This window comes from Danio rerio, chromosome 7 (assembly GCF_052040795.2).
Source record: "Danio rerio strain M-AB ecotype USA chromosome 7, GRCz13ab, whole genome shotgun sequence".
Classification (NCBI taxonomy): domain Eukaryota; kingdom Metazoa; phylum Chordata; class Actinopteri; order Cypriniformes; family Danionidae; genus Danio; species Danio rerio.
Window position 1 is genome coordinate 11,471,356 of NC_141027.1, and position 18,500 is coordinate 11,489,855.

An 18,500-nucleotide genomic window follows, 5' to 3' on the forward strand; every position below is an offset into this window, starting at 1 on the left:
AAATGACTTCTGGCAACTTTGACGCTCTCGCTGCTTTCGGTTTGTGATCTCCTCAGTTTGTTGTAGCTCCACCCCCCCCCCCCCCACCCCCCCATAAACAGGGGGCACCGTCAGTGATCCCTTTACATTTACATTTACATTTTACATTTAGTCATTTAGCAGACGCTTTTATCCAAAGCGACTTACAAATGAGGACAAGGAAGCAATTTACACAACTAAGAGCAACAATGATTAAGTGCTATAGGCAAGTTTCGGGTCTGTATAGTCTAAGAAGGGAAGTATTAGTATTAGTATTTATTTATTTATTTTTTTTTTATTTTTTTTTTGTACAGTTAGTGTGATATTCAAAGAGGCAATTGCAGATTAGGAAGTGAAGTGGAGACTCCCTGCAGGGAGGCCTCCGCATTTTGCGCTACGCCACTGTCTCCACGTGTTGGCATGAGTTTTTCTCCGGCTTCCCCCACAGTCCAAAGACATGCGCTGTAGGTGAATTGAATGAACTAACATTGGCCATAGTGTATGAGTGTGACTGTGAATGAGTGTGTTTCCCAGTACTGGGTTGCGGCTGGAAGGGCATCTGCTTCATTAATCATACGCCAGAATAGTCGGCGCTGTGGTGACCCCTGATAAATACAGAACTATGCTGAAGGAAAATGAATGAAGTTTTTGTAAGAAATGCTCTCAGACTTATATTTAAATATTTGTTGCCAGTACTGGTTTTGTACACACACAGACACACACACACACACTTCTCTTTAACACTGGTCTGGTTGATCCTGTGAAACAGTGCAGCTAGTAAAGGTCACTGATGTGGTTCAATGGTGTAATAAAGCTCAGCTATAATGGTCACATTTACTCCGGCTGTTAAAGTGTGGATGTTTTCTGCTAGTGTGTGTGTGCGTAATAGTGCAGGCCTTGTGTAATGTTCTGCTGCTTCTTGTGGAGCAGGAGACCAGTTTCTGGAGGATGTGTGTCGCCACACGAGACGATGCTTTACACACGGCGGACAGAAAACTCCAAAACTGCGACAATGAAGCTTCTGTTGCTCAGGATTTACACAGGTAATAACCAGCTCTTTCTGATACACACACACACACACACACACACACATATATATATATTAGGGATGCCACCGTTCTCAATATAATATTGAACCGTACGGTACGACCTCCACGGTTTAATACGCGCTTGTGAATTGCGGTTTTCTTGGTTTTGCGTTGAAATGATTGATGTGCGTTTTATGTCTCCCCGAATTGACTGTGTGTGCCTCTAAATCCATGAGCTGAGATGGGAAACTCCTCCCTGCGAGTAAATATCCAATCACTATGCTCTAAAGTTAAAGTTAAGGGGCGCTTGACCATCATTCCACACTTTAACATTGCAAACGGCGGTGAAGTGAGGCTGAGGCAACAGTACAAGGAAGAGACGGTGAAGTGAGGCTACAGTCTGAGAAAGCGCCGGCGTCTTTCAAAACTGCGGTGTGAGGACATTTCGGTTTTGCCGGTGAGTGTAATGCCAATAAAAGAAAAAACGGTGAACAAAAAATAACTGTGTTTAAGCATTGTTTTACACGTAAAACCATGACTGCACATCTGCAGCGCCATCACCCAGCAATATCACTGTCTAAAGGCAGGAATAGCAGAGAAGGTAATAAAGTCCTCCAAATAGCAACAATCCCTCACTGAATCTTTCAAGCAAACATACCAAACTGGTTCCGAGAGACACATAAAAATAACAAAGGCAATGCGGGTGTTTATTGCTAAAGATTTGCAGCCGTTTTCAATGATTGGAGATGCGGGCTTTTGTCATTTTAAATAAAAAAGCACTCGATTCACGTTACAGACTACAGTCTCACATTTTTTCAGCACTGAGATAATTAAGATGGTTTATTTATGTTTACTTAAGTACAAATATACTTTGTCTAACTTATTTGAAATGGCGAATTTATCTTTATTAACTTCACATGTATGTTTATTTTCAAAGTGTAGGTTTTTTTGTGTTCCCCAGTTTGTACATGGGCTACCAGCAGCTGTGAGATTTCAGTGTTAATGTTTTTTATACAATACAATAGGAACTACTGTACTTTTCTTGGCTTTTAAGTAAAACAAAATGAGTATTAAAATAAATTGTTTTTTTTTTCTCCTTAACCTGTTACTTTCATATTGCCTATAGAATAAAAAAAAAAAAAAAACACGTGTCAAGCCATGAGAACCAAACCGAAAACCGTGTTAAAAAACCGAGGTATGTATTGAACCGTGGGCTAACTTTATTGTTGCATCCCTAATTTTATATATATATATATATATATATATATATATATATATATATATATATATATATATATATATATATATATATATATATATATATTTATATTAGGGGTGTAACGATATTAAAACCGAAATATCGCGATACACCAGCCACGATACGTATCGCGAAACTCTCGTGGCGTATCGCGGTACTCTCACTCCCCCTGCTGCCCATTGTTGAGGTTGACGTCACTTGTCTCTAACTAATTAAACCAATTTAAACACATCTTTATTATCACATTTAATTAAATTGTTTTAGTAATGATGAGTTTTTGTTCTAAATATTATATTCTAAAGTTAGTATTTTAGTGCATGTCATGTCATGTGACTTGAGTGAGCATCACACTCGTTTCTACTGGACGCAGGATGGCTGCTTCACATAGTACTGAGATTGCAGATCCCCCAGACACATTTAAGTCATCTGTGTGGAAACATTTTGGTTTTCCAGTTGAGTACAGGAATAGAATTCATGTCATAGACGAAGCGCACGCCTGTCTGTCTTAACCGTTTCACGAAACTTACTTGTAAGGAAAAACATTTAAAAAGTGTGGTAATTTCACAATGTGATGGTGTAAGCAACAGAACTGCCAACAAAAGTGATTTATTGTACAAAAGTAAAACCAGAATAATGCCCAAATATACAAAAAAAGAGAAATATTTACACTAATAAAAATAATATAATAAAGTAGCAAATTCAAACAAAAGTATCAAACAAAAATTAGTTAAACTCTAGCAAGGGGATGATAGTGAGAACAAACAAAAGAAATAAATATAATAAAACACTTCTAACTCATGAATAACCCCTTATCTCGCTAAAACTGATGAAAAGAAAAAAAAGGTCTTCAGCGCCGAGCGCCGCATTCTTCCCTATACTGAATAAAAGAAACAAAGATGACCTTCACCTCTTACCTGATGTCTTTAACAATACATTTTCTACGTGTTTGCAAAATGGAAATCCTATGACATTTTCCTTATTCACCTTACACTAAGAGTGAACTTGAGGAGATACAGCTATATTGTCGGGATGGAGCGGAGCCAAAAAATAATATTCAAATCAATTGAAATAAAAATGTACAAACCTCACAAAATTACTTAAAGTGGGCAAAAGTAATGCAAAATAATTTTGCCCAAACGAAAGTTAAGCAAAAACAACGAAAATCATAATCATGTCAGAAAAATACACGAAAAACGAGATCTAAGGAAAAAGCGCTCTCTCTCCCGCTCTTCCTGACATGCTTTTCACATTCCCGCACTGAGTCGCCAAATGATGATAGATCAGTCTGCTGACCAATCAGCTGTCATGAAGGCGGACCTACAGAAATGACCGGCATAGAGTTAGCGGGAGAGAGAGAGAGAGATCAGGAGGCAAACATACAGCCGGCTACAACCCTAACATTAGTTTCAGACACAACCGCAATGTATTTCACTGGTGAATATGTCATGAAAAAACACTTTACAAACACATTATATGTATGTTTTTTCATTAATTTAAACGGAAACCTATCTATCTAAATTAAAACCATAGATAATCAAAAATGAGCGTCTGTGTCTGCACAGCGATCAAGTCTCTCATCGGAGATTGTGGATATTATGGTGTTCTTTCACTAGTCTACACTGCAGTTATTTATTTAATTTTAGTTTACTTAGTTAAGATGGCTGCACTAAAGAGAATAGTTTTTTTCTGACTAGTCTATATTGGAGGTATTTATTTAATTTTAGTTGTTTACTCAGGTATCCTGACTGTACTAAAAGTGTGATGACAAAGTTAATAAAGTTAAAACCGTGAACGATGAACCGAACCGAACCGAACCGAATCGTGCCTTTGGTGTATCGTTACACCCCTAATATATATATATATATATATATATATATATATATATATATATATATATATATATATATATATATATATATATATATATATATATTTATATATATATATATATATATATATATATATATATATTTATATATATATATATATATATATATATATATATATATATATTTATATATATATATATATATATATATATATATATATATTTATATATATATATATATATATATATATATATATATATATATTTGTGTGTGTGTGTGTGTGTGTATAATTAAAATTAAATAGTTAAATGAAAATACAAAAAAGTAAAAAAATTACAATTACAAATTTAAATATTTTTATTATTATAATTATTACTATTGTTATTATTAACTCAATTATTTTTAACCAGAAAACATTTTTGAAAATAAATTGCAGTCAAATAATTTAAAACCAACTTATGACAAAAATAAAGTTTATATATTAAACTAAATATTATTAGAAATTATCTACAAGTAAATAAGAACTCAATAACCAATATAATAATATTACTATTAATGATGATGATAAAAATAAACTTATCTGTCCATGCCTATTGAGTCCTTTAACAAATGTCCCATTCATATTATTCCCATGAAAAATGCATGCATGTAAATACACACACAAACACACACACCCCTTTATGCCAATTACAGCCCAAACAGAAGTGCCTTTAATGCACATATTCTCTCGTCTTCTGTCTCCAGGGAAACTTACATCTACTTTGGAGAGCGATTGGCCCCGTTTAACGGACAGGTCATAAACGAGCAACCAAACCAGGAGTCTGACCTCCACAAACACAAGACGACGGAGAGCAGAAACACCAGCTCTAAAGTAAGATAGGGCTCCATGATACTGGCAACAACTCAAATTGTGATATTTTGATATATTTCTGCGATATATATATATATATATATATATATATATATATATATATATATATATATATATATATATATATATACACTGTACATAAGTCTGAATTATTTTCCAAGATAAAACGTAATGCAAATGAAGTAAATTGTTAAATAAGTTAATAATCAACTAAAGGGTCATTAAATATGTTTAGAAATGGTTAAAAAAATGAGCAATTAAACTGCGGTCACACTTGACTTTTCTCCCCTAAGACTTCCATTCATACGCACGCGAATGCGTCAGACCAGAAATGCGTTAAGTTTCGCAGTTCGCTGCGGTGCAAAGGTAAAGCTTGGTGAACTCTGACCTGCGAAATCGCATCACTTGACTACGTGAGACCAATCGAGGATCAAAACAGGACCTCTCTAGACAGAAATTTAAAACATGGAGCAATTACTTTGTTTAATCCCGCCCCTTTACGCAGCGCGTTCGACAGAATTTCGCACACACAAACTCTAGTGTGACCGCAGCTTAAGATAACATAACACTGCCGCACCCCCATGCGATCGTATCATGTATCGGCAATCTCACAGGAGGACAATTTGGCGATCTGAAAATTTTTCCCAACACGTATAGACAGTGCTTTGTTGCTTTATAAAAAGTCAAACAGTATTGCGCTACAGCATTAAATAATCAGATGTAAAATAACACTGCACTACCTGACAAAAATCTTGTCGTCATTCCCAGTTGTAAGAGCAACAAATAACAACTTGACTTCAAGTTAATCATTTGGAGAAGTTGCAGAAGGCAGATTTTTCTAATGAATCATCTGTTAAACTGCATCCCAATCATCACTAATACTGCAGAAGACCTATTGGATCAAAGATTCTCACAGAAATCAGTCAAGTTTAGTGAAGGAAAAATTATGGTTTGGGGTAACATTCAGTATGGGGGCGTGCAAGAGATCTGCAGAGTGGAAGTCACATCAACAGCATGAGGTATCAAGACCTCAAGGTTGCTGGAGTCCCAACTGGGCCAGTTGGCATTTCTGTGTGGAGTTTGAATGTTTTCCCCGTGTTGGCGTGTTGGAACTCCGGTTTCCCTTACAGTCAACAGACATGCGCGATAGGTGAATTGAATAAGCTAAATTACCAGTACTGGTTTGTGGCTGGAAAGGCATCCGATGTGTAAAACATATGCTGGAATAGTTGGCGGTTCATTCAGCTGTGGTGACCCCTGATAAATAAGGGACTAAGCCGAGGGAAAATTAATAAATAAAGCTACAAATTTGATAATTTCTTATGGTCAAATGGTTTATATTATAATCCTCAACCTTGCAGATACTGCAATGTAACTATTGCAGATTCGCACATCGATGCTGAAACCATATACTGTGCAGCTCTAAAGTGAGACACTTAAAAATCCTAAAAATCAGCCAAAACATTCCTCTGATCTGTTCCCAGGCCAGTTCTATGGGCTGTTGGAAGGATGAATGTCTATTCTGAGCATTTTGGAAATGTCAGATGAGCAAAATATCCCAAATAACTCCTACAAACTGATGGCGGGCGGACTTTGCTATGCTAAAATAATCAAGAAGACTTTTCTAACAACAATCCATCTATTGTTCTCATCTGATTTAAGAAAAAAAAACTGACTGCAGAATGAGCGTGCTGTTTGGAAGAGACTGGTTTCAATTATTGCCGGAATACTTAAACTAATCAGTAAAGTTCAGAAATGTCAGGAAGAAACGGATTTGGAAAAATGAAGGAGCTTTTGTGAAGTCAGGCAGTCTGGGAGATTTTTTTGTATTATTTTATGGAAAAATTTTGTATTAGGCTTTTGCTTCTTTGGTATACAAAAGATTGAGCAAAGATCTGATGGACAAATGTATAAATCGTATATGGAGGAAATCTATATGAAATTATGTTTAAACAATACAGCTTTATTTTTATAGCGCTTTTACAGTGTAGCAGCTTCACATAGAAGATTATACTGAAGAGAAACGCTGTCAGTTCAGTTTTCAGAGTTAAGTTCAGTTTAGTTAAGTTTAGTTCAGTTCAGTGTGGTTTAATATTCACTGCTGAGTGTCCAAACACTGAAGAGCAAATCCTTTGATGCACAATTCAACAAGTCCCAAACCAAGTAGGCCAGTGGCGACAATAATAATAATAATAATAATAATATAATAATAATAATGATTCATAATAATTACCCTTAAAATGTAAAAACAAAGATGTACATTAAATTATAATAAACAAAAAAATCTGAATAATGTTCATTTTAATTTTATATCAAAATATGTTTATTAATTAGTTCAATAATAATAATAATAATAATAATATTAAATATAATAATAATAAAAATAATAACAATAATATCTACATAAAAACTTAAGATGAAATAATTAAAATTAAATATATGAAAAATATATAAAAATAAATGAAAAATATAACAATGTTTTATAAAAAATAAATAATATTAATAAGTATAATATAAAAAACTACTATTTATTTTAAATAATTTAAACATCAAGTTTTGAAATTGTGAATTTAATAATAATATTAATAATAATAATAACCAATAAAATTTTAAAACAAATATGTACATTAAATGATAATAAATTAATTTAAAATCAGATTAATGTTCATTTTAATTTTTTGTATCAAAATATGTTAATTAATTTATTAATAATGATAATGATAATAATAATATTAATAATAATAATAACAACAACAACAACAACAACAACATTAACAATAACTATACGAAATTCTAGATAAAATATTTGAAATTACACACACACACACATTATATATATTTATATATGAATATGGTTGATATTATTGCCAAATTAAAAACAAATAAAAATGTAAATTAAATAAAAACTATAAAAACTAATTAAAAAAATTGTATAAAATAATGAACTATTTATTTTAAATAATTTGAACTAATCAAAAGTAATTGAAATTGTAAACTCAATAATAATATTAGTAATAATCAATAATAACCCATAAAATGTAAAAACTATTTTGTACATTAAATGATAATAAACTCATTTAAAATGAGAATAACATTCATTTTATTTTTTATATCAAAATATGCTGATTAATTCAATAATAATAATGATAATAATAACAACAACAGCAACATCAACTATAACAACATAAGAAACTCATACATACAAACTTAAAATTATCAAAACTGTTAATAATATTGATAAATTATAAACAAATAAAAATGCTAATTTAATAATAATTATAAAACTAATCCAAAGATTGTATAAAATAATGAACTTCTATTTATTTTAAACAATTTGAACTAATTAAAATTAACTGAAATTGTGAATTAAATAATAATAATAATAATAATAATAATAATAATAATGCTCATAAAGTGTAAAATAAATAAAAATTTTACATTAAAAATAAACCGATTTAAAGTAAAAAATATATATATATTTCACAACTTATATTTGTTAAAAATAATATATATATATATATATATATATATATATATATATATATATATATATATATATATATATATATATATATATATATATATATATAAAGCCATGAAGTTAGATAAACAACCAAATTTCAATATTTATATACTTAATAGCCCCTAGAATAAAAAGGAGCAAAAGAGATGCTAGCAAACACCACATAAGCATTAAAGCATGGGTTGTGCCCCTCTTTAAATCAGATCTGAAATGCACAGGTCAAATATGATTAAACAGACTTCTAATAGAGCATCCATTCAGGACACTGAGCAGATCCCAAAACCCAGCAGCAGTTAATCAGATTGGGGACAGAAAAGAGAGACGGTAGCAGAGCTGATGGTGTACTGTATGACGATCATTCATCCATACTTTGAGGAGAACTGCAGCAGGTTTTGGAGTGTGAGCTGAATTCTGGCAGAAGATATAGGGTTCCTTAATGCAGGTATAATAGATATAATATTACTTTGTTCCTGTTTTAGATCAATTGAATAATGAGGAATTATGGATGGTTTAAGAATAAGATAACTGTATTGTTTGGCATAACAGTAGGCGGTGGGGGCACAATTATTGTTTTAATGAAACTATTCATATTAGGATGTATTTCAGGAATTTTTATGTGTATGTTACAGTATATTTTGTCTTGTGGAGGTCTGTGTATAGCAGACCTGTTTTTCTAACAACAAATCTCTCCTAAGGGAGACAATAAATCTGACCTTGGCCTTGATCTGTGTGTTTTTTTTTCCAGGCTTTCACTGAAAACAGAGCTCTGTTCACTAACACCACTGAATCCCAGCAGCTTGGCTACGGCTATGGAGAAAAGGAGCCAATGGGAAACAACAATAACTTGCAGGTGGGAAGAAAAGCCTGTTTTTTTTCCTTTCAGATGGAAAATCCTCAGATGTATCCTTCGTGATGCATTTTTAGCTTCAATAACAGTGTAAAAAAGTCCGTTACTTGACAGTTTCCGTATTTTGCGATTCATTTTCCGTTTATTTGTGGTAATAATATCGCATCATGTGACATTGATTTCTGCTCTGTCGACTTTTGATGGTAATAATTAAAATCTGCAGTTTACCAAAGGGACTTTTACTGGCATCTTAGTAGTTTGAAACCAGTATGTTGTATAAGAAATAATTTATAAAGATCATTAGCAGAGTTCCTATTCCCAGTGATGGGTTGCAGCTTGAAGGGCATCCGCTGCATAAAATATATGCTGGATAAGTTGGTGGTTCATTCCACTGTGGCAACCTATGATTTTAAAAGGGACTAAGCCGAAAAGAAAATGAATGAATGAAAAGTACTGGCAGTTTGAAGATGATGATGATGATGATTATGATGATGATGATGATATTATTAACAACAATAACAATTATATACATTAATAATAATAATAATAATAATAATTATTATTATTATTATTATTATTATTATTATTATTATTATTATTATTATTATTATCAACAACATAAAACTAGAAAAATGTATAAGTTTAAATACATTTAAATATCAATATTATTATTAATATTGATAAAATATAAACAAATAAAAATATAAATTAAATAATAAAAATAATCTAATGATAAAGATTGCATAAAATAATAAACTACTATTTGAAATATTTTTATTAATTAAATGTAATTGAAATGTGATTTTAATAATAATAAATGATAATAATGACCACAATCATTAAAATAATAATAATAATAATAATAATAATAAATAATAACAATAATAATAATAATAATAAAATTATTATTGTTATTATTATTACTATTATAAAAATACATAATAATACTACAAATAATAAAAAGTATAATAATAATAATAATAATCAACATCATCATAATAAGAATAATAAATTATTATCATCATCATCATCATCATCATCATCATCACCATTACCATCATAACAAAAATCATACAATTAATAATAATAATAATAATAATAATAAATATTTTTAATAATAAAAAATAATAATAAAAGCATCATAATATTAAAAAACAATAAAACTTTACACTCTACAGTTTAACAAATGATCTTTTATTGACATCTTACCAGTTTGAAAAAATATATTGTATAAGAAATAATATATACAGAAATTATAAAAGGACAAAGTACTAACAGTTTTATAATACTACTACTACTACTACTACTACTACTACTACTAATAATAATAATAATAATAATAATAATAATATTAATGATAATAAATTACTATAAATAAAATAGAATCGATATTAACAAGTTCAATTACAGTTAAATTAGGGGTTTACACGGTTCCTACACATTTTTACCACTAAAATTTAATGACTTTTCCAGAACTTTTAAATAAATTTTCATGACTTAATGTTTTATGTTATGTGACGTCTATGTATGCGTGGTAAATCAAAAGAAAAACAATGCACCTTCATTACAGCATCTCATAAACATGTGACAATCTATTTAGTTTAAATTAATCTTCATATATATGTTTAGATAATGCTCAGACAGCAATTATAATGTAAGAGCATGTGTTTGGGCATGGACAGAAAAGAAGACAACTAACCTATATCCAAGCACACAGATATTTGTTAAACTAATTTCCATGACTTTTCCAAAACTTTTCCAGGTTTTTCATGACCGTATGAATCCTGGGTTTATCATACAGTTGAAGTCAGAATTATTAACCCCCCTTTGAATTTGTTTTTCTTTTTTAAATATTTCCCAAATGATGTTTAACAGAGCAAAGGAATTATCACAGTACGTCTGATAATATTTTTTTCTTCTGGAGAAAGTCTTGTTTTTTTTATTTCGGCTAGAATGAAATCAGTTTTTAATTGTTTAAACACCATTTTAAGGACAAAATTATTAGTCCCCTTTAGGCTATTTTTTTTTTTGGTAGTCTACAGAACAAACCATCGTTATGCAATAACTTGCCTAATTACCATAACCTGTCTAGTTAACCTAATTAACCTAGTTACGCCTTAAAATGTTTGGGGACAAATGAATCGCTGAACGAATCAAATGGGAGCCGCTGGGATAATTATGCAAAAATAAATGCATATTACAAGAGAATGAAAGCATTTTTTGACCTTACATGCATATCAGCCTGTTGTTGGAGACCCCTAAAAATAAAATATGACCTATTTTAATGCTAAATAAGGGCTCTTTAAATATAACAATTATAACAATATCAAAAGCTGCGCTCACAAACAATACGCAGCTGATTGGGTGGTTGCCTAGCGACATAAAAAGCGCAGCACACTAAAAAAGGCAACAAAAAAAGTCGGTGTGTCTTATGTGTCAGGTTGGTGTGTCTTATGTGAACCAATAACTGTTTACTGTCCACTTTTGTGTATTTTTGCAGATGCCAATTATAAAGGTGTCAGACGATGATGTCAAAAACATTGACAATGAAGACCAGGGCTGCCAAGAAATGTCCTGCAAAAGATCTCGCTCCAACTCCACCAGTGAGACAAACAAACCCGCAGGAACACACCTGACTTCTGTCACTAAATTAAACCAGCACAAATTCACTGTCCTATCATTATTAAAGGTGCAGTATGTAAGTTGGATTGGTTAGATGGTTTTGCACGCCTGGTTCAAAACACATGCAAGCGCAGGTTGCCAGATTGACAGCATCAACATAAGTGTTCACACAACTATTGTGCCTAAAGGCTGATTTAAGTCGTGTTCTAAATAAAAGCAACAACACTCGATAGAAGGAATATTTTCCATCAAGTTTTTGTCCAAGATTATAAACCTTACCATTTCACTGGAGTGCAGTGAGTGCACTATTCTGTGCTTCTGAACGGCTGCATTTAAAGTTCTGTGCTGTTTCGTCTGGTGCAAACAACCCAATTGCTTATCACTGCAAATCTCGTCAGGTAGCTTGTTGTTAGGACACGGGGTTACAATGTAACCTGCTCACCTAATGTTTACCTTTATAATATATATGTCATTTGCTAATTAATAACCCGATGTGGAATTCTGAGTCTCATTTTAGAGGCTGCTACTGTCCACCGCATGTCACATTTCTGTCACGGATGCATACTTTATAAGCCTTTCTGACTCAATGAATGAAATACGCTGTTGTCCACCAAGGCAACCCAGGGTGTTGAAATATAATTGGCTAAACTGGCATTGGGCGTGTTAAAAATCCAAAACAAAGACAGCCGTTCCAGCACGTAACGCACATTTTCAAAGCAGAATATCTGACTTCAGCATTGATTTTCAGATAAACAAGAATGTTCACTACGCATGTTTCATAATATCTGCAGACATATTACGTTGTTTTTATGCTTTAAGGCTCGTACGCACTGGGATGCTTTTTGTTTGCGTTTATCGTCAGCGTTTTACGAGGCGTTTTTCCGGATTCAAACCCAAGCCACTGGCGTCAAACAGAAGAGTATGCAAAATCACTCATTGATGTTAGATGGTGCTACACAACTTTAAGCTTAAGACACCCTGCTTATAACACAGAAGAAGAGGAAGAGAGGAAGTTCACACGCTTGTTGTTAAAGTTACTGGTGATTTGAACAAGCATGGATGGTTCAAGTAGCAGCTCCAGCTCTAGCGATGAGGAAATGATTATTGTTCAGCAGAGCAATAAGCAGCTCCATGTTCATATCGCCTCTGGGCATCTTCTTCAATGTGCGCTCGCATTGAAAGTTTTGCGCTTGAGCACCTCCAAGTGCTTTTTACTGTAACTTCAGCAGCTCCGTGCACGTGAACAAAAGTGCCAATCTGATTGGAGGAGAAGTTTTAACGCGGCATGTCAAAACAAAAAAATATGCATGAGGCGTTTCTTTAAAAATGATGCTTTTAAGCCTGCCGTTTGGCGCAGTGGTGTGCACGATCACATTGGCGCCCTTTATTTAGTCACAAGGCGTTAAATGTTGACAGAAAATGCGAGCAAAATGCGTCCCGGTGTGCACGGGCCTTAAGAAGAGTCAAAAACTTACATACAGCACCTTAAAGGTTTTATTTTATTATCGTTCCTTCCTCTGACCATAGACATGCTATGCGACACAATACTTCAACATTACATAAACTAGAACTAAAAAAAAATAATAAAGGAAACATTCAACAAATGATACAAACATAAACATGAGACCCTGAGACAACAAAAAAGAAAAAAAAAAAAACATTGTACGGGTCAAAAATATAAAAAAAATTGGTAAACGGTAAAACTTCTTAAAATATTAAAAGGATAGTTCACCCAAAAAAATTAATCTTTATTCACTATTAACTCACCCTCAAGTGGTTTCAAACCTTTCTGAGTTTCTTTTGAAGAATTGCTGATAAACATGTTACCATCAACCAGGCCCAGATTAAGAATTTAGAGGCCACTGGGCACATTGTCTTGTAGGGCCTCATACCCGGCCACACCCCTATAGTTGAAAAAAAAAAAAAAGATTAATATAATTTTTTTTTTAAATAAAATAAATCTATAATGTATTGCCTGCATTTTTAAAATAAAAAGATTTAACAATTTTTTTTATGCACTTAAAGCAGTGGTTCTTAAAGTGGGGGTTGGGACCCTCCGAGGGGTCGTGGAACAATAAAGGGGATTTCCAAAAATCTATTCATTTTTTATTAAACCATAAGAATATATTATCATATTTTATCCATAACCTACTAAAGAGAAAAAAAAATAGTTGTTTATAGTTATATATATACTATAATAGTTACTATAGTAGCTTATAGTTATTAGTTTTATTGGATTGTGACCCCTGGGGTAATTACATAATATTAAAGACACAGCAATAGAGTCATATGCAGCAGATTGATTTTATAATACCAGGTTAAACTTTCTGGCACATTTACAGCACTCACATACATAAAAACAATTAAACGAAGAATAGACTTGTGTTTATTGGTGTGTGTGTGTGTGTGTGTGTGTGTGTGTGTGTGTGTGCGCCATTGCATGCAAGGTTTCTGTATTTCTAACCACCTCAGAGGATAATGGGGTTCGCCAATCACTGGCATTGTCATTTTGGGGGTGGAGGGCTGAAAAGTTTGGGAACCCCTGATTTATAGCATACTTAGAAAAACCAATGCCAATAAAACTAGTGAAAACGGATTTTAATATACTTGTTCAAGTTCACTGAAGCAGTACTAAAATATATTTAAGGGTAATTTTAATGTGTAACTTCTACAAACTTATAATGCATATGATTTGGATATAACACCTCTCCAATCCAGTTCAATGTATCTGAGTCTTCCATAATACACTCACTTATTAATGATTCCTATTGTCTCCCTCGTGATGAAGAGTATGCAAAACTTGATTATAAAGTTGAAAGTATCCGAAATCACACACACTGTACCTGTTCTCTTCTGTCTCTCTCCTCTTGAGGGACTCTCTCTCTCTCTCTCTCTCTCTCCTATTCAAACATATAAGTCCAGTCTGTGCTGCGCTGCTGTTCCTCCGCCTGGTCAGCATTATCTTGATAACTAGCTAATGTCACCATAACGTCTTATCATTCATTCATTTTCTTGTCGGCTTAGTCCCTTTAGTAACCCGGGGTCGCCACAGCGGAATGAACCGGCAACTTATCCAGCAAGTTTTTACGCAGTGGATGCCCTTCCTGCCGCAACCCATCTCTGGGAAACATCCACACACACATTCACACACACACTCATACACTACGGAAAATTTAGCCTACCCAATTCAACTGTCCTGCATACATTCCTACTCACACACATGCACTATGGACAATTAAGTTTGTTCAATTTACTTATAGCGCATGTCTTTGGACTGTGGGGGAAGCCAGAGCACCCGGAGGAAACCCATGCGAGCGCAGGGAGAACATGCAAACTCCACACAGAAACGCCAACTGAGCCAAGGCTCGAACCAGTGACCTTCTTGCTGTGAGGCGACAGCACTACCTACTGCACCACTGCTTCGCCCACCATAACGTCTTCTATACACTTATTTCACGCGGTCGCCATTTTAAATGCTGCGATTTTAAAATACAGAAATGTTTTAAACATCACTTTAATATCATTCAGTTCAATTTAATTTAAACAAATAAAAGCATATTAGGCATCAAACAAAAACACAATCTCTTTAAGGGTAATACGCTTAAGTGTCCTCCAAGGTTTCAGTTCATGGCAGCAGGTAAACACAGTGGTGTTTACCTGCTTCCCTGCTTCAGCCTATGTAACCTGGGGAGCAATAAAACACTGCAGTCCTCTGTAGCACACCCTCGTGTTGTCCGTAATAGTGTTGTCCCGGTACTGAAGTTTTAAAAACGTCCATTTCCCACTAACGTTGAAGCGCTGCTGAACATGATCATAAACACTGCTGATTTGTCATAGTGTTCACCAGTGCTCGACAGAAATGTCTGTGATTGGCTGTGAAGGTCATCAGTATACCGCTCTTCACAGATTGCAAACACTGATAGACGGTCATTGGAGCGTTTTAAAGCCGTGAAGATCAGTCAATTCATCAGCAGATGGCTCATCTGTGTTTGGACTCTGTAAACATCGGTGGGTGAACTGATGACCTTGTCGGCCAATTAGTCATTTCAGTTGAACACCTGAACACAATAGCAAATCAGCGCTGTTTGAGAACGCCATCAACAGTGCTTAAATGTTAATGGGAAATGGATGTTTTTTTTTACATTTCAGTACTGAAATTTTGCATCGTGACAAATCTAATATAGAGTGAAAGAATCAGTTCATTAACTTGAGTTTGATAAATGGCATCTCAAACGTGTGTTTAGGAAAGAAAATGTTAGCTAACTAGTGCCATTTCCCTTAACTTAGCAGAAAATGAAGTCCAATATCCCTTTTTATTTTCACCATTCATTCAAAGCAGACCTTTGGGTCACTCGGAAGGCGGTGAAATTATAAATTGGTGTCACTTTCTCTTCGCTGATAAGATATACAGACAGATACACAACATTTCTGTGTGACTCAGGCGATACTTCGGTGGTTTCTTCCCACCGCAGCCTCGATTTCGCTGTTTAAAAAGACGGCCGCGTGAAATCGGTCTATACCCTCATTCTCCTCGTCATGGGTCTGTTTGAAGAAGGTGTGTGTATACATGGAACATGCCTCAATAAAGTTGCCTCAGTCATCTCTTTCTCACTCGTATTTGATAAATCCACTTGTCCACTTATTTTGATCTACGACAACTATTACACTACAGTCCGCTCAATTCAGCACGGGTCATTTCAAAACAGACGGTTCCGCTCTTGACCAAATACAGCATTCTGTTTAGTTAAAACAAAATAATGAAAAACACACTTTTTATTGATTATACATGATGTCATTTTCGGCCAATTTATATATAAAGATAATAATAATTCTAATTATAATAATAATGTCGCTAACATTTAACACCAGATGGAAAATAACTGTTTACAGTATATTTAAAATAACTATTTAAATGCTGTTTGCACACATATGAAATAACCTAAACCTTATGAAATACCCAGGAGCCACTTGTGACTTTATATCACATTTTCATTATTTTCATTTATAAACAAAAATATTTCCTTTCTATTAAAATTAAACGTATTTTCAGACTGATATGTAATGAAGAAAAAAAATGAGTTCGTCGGACGCTGGATTCGAACCGGGTTCATGATCAATTGCTTCAAAACGTGTTGCCATGCACTTTACGAGCTACGCAACTCACGCTGCTGTCAGGTGCGCTCATTAGTAGTTGTATCTGTCGATCAAACAGTAAAGGGCAGGAATCACTTAAATAGTTTATTCCAACAAGGTGCGCTATTTGCACTTAGCCTAAATAGACACTCCAAAATCAGTATTTTTTCCCCACTCGCAGGGGCCCCAAGTGCGCATGGGCCCCTGGGCCTGTACCCATAATGCCCATGGGTTAATCCGGCCCTGCCATCAACTTCGATAGTAGGAAAAACAAACACTATGGGGGTCAATGGTTACAAGTTTCCAACATTTTTTGTGATCAGCAAAGAAAGAAACTCACTCTTAAAATATACTTTTGCTGCTTGTTCAAACTACTTACTTAAAATAAGTTGAAACAACACAATCAAGTTTTTTGGGGGGACAATGAAATTGTTTTATGTTCATTCCAGCCAAATTTGTATAAACTATTAAGTTACCTTAATCAGTTTGTGTTGGCAAACACAATAAAAAGCAGTTATGTGGAACGCAGCATTTTTTACAGTGCATAAAAGGTTTAAACGAATAAAAGTTGAGTAAATGATAACAGAATTTTCATTTTTGGGTGAACTATCCCTTTAAGATAATGTTCATTTAGACATAGATAAGGACATTTTGTAAATTTATAAACATGTCACAAATTTTGACTAGTAATATTCCCAAGAGTCCTTTAAATTCTGACAACTTTTAAGGCGATTTTCACATTATTTTGGTTGTTTTTGAACTTTCAGATGATTCCAGATGTTTACATATTTGTATCTCAACCAAATATTGTCCTATCCTAGCCAACCACAAGTCAACAGAAACTTATTTAGGCTATTCCGCTTGTATGTGCAAGTGATAAATCACAATTCCCCCAAAAAATGACACTTATGACTGGTTTTTTGGTCTATGGTCACATTTAAACACAGATGATGTCCAGCTTGACAGCAGTGCACTGAACCGTACTGTACTTACACGTTATGTAACTCCACGTGGTTTTAGGCGTTCACCCGTACTGGATCGGAGACTTGGAGACCATCATTATGAAGACGCCGGAGCTTTTCCCGTGTTCCGCCCACAACACCGCGGCCTTTTACGGCAACAGGAAGAGTCTCTCTCAGCAGCTGGAGTTTCCGCACAGTGTCCCGCAGGTGAGTGAGAAGAGCGCTGTACAGGGGTTGCCAGGTCCGCTTATAATGCGCGAATTTGGCCTTCTTCTGTGTTAAATTGCGCTAAAACAAACACGAATCCTGGACTGCTGGGTCAATTTTTTAAATATATTGTAAAGATTTAATATCATTTATTTTTTAAATTATTATTACTATTATTATTATTAAGCCGGGGGGGTTGGGT

The 18,500-nt window shown here is 33.8% G+C and overlaps 1 protein-coding gene and 1 long non-coding RNA gene across 12 annotated transcripts in view; one reads left to right on the plus strand and one right to left on the minus strand.

Moving 5' to 3' along the window:
• LOC141375309 (uncharacterized) overlaps positions 1-18,215 on the minus strand; it is a 91,727-nt gene extending 73,512 nt beyond the window's left edge. For all 7 annotated transcript variants that reach the window (XR_015495300.1, XR_015495306.1, XR_015495303.1 and 4 more), the window contains exon 1: positions 18,123-18,215. This is a non-coding gene — a long non-coding RNA (uncharacterized LOC141375309). The remainder of the gene's footprint in view (positions 1-18,122) is intronic.
• The window catches only part of il16 (interleukin 16), a 115,518-nt gene that overhangs the window by 39,117 nt on the left and 57,901 nt on the right, over positions 1-18,500 (plus strand). For all 5 annotated transcript variants that reach the window (XR_015495060.1, XR_015495058.1, XR_015495059.1 and 2 more), the window contains exons 3-7: positions 949-1,061; positions 4,878-5,004; positions 9,273-9,377; positions 11,875-11,977; positions 18,150-18,298. Coding sequence is in view for 2 of the 5 variants with exons in the window: in XM_087260153.1 (XP_087116279.1) it covers positions 949-1,061; positions 4,878-5,004; positions 9,273-9,377; positions 11,875-11,977; positions 18,150-18,298 (597 nt within the window). In the remaining 3 variants the exon portion in view is untranslated. The remainder of the gene's footprint in view (positions 1-948; positions 1,062-4,877; positions 5,005-9,272; positions 9,378-11,874; positions 11,978-18,149; positions 18,299-18,500) is intronic.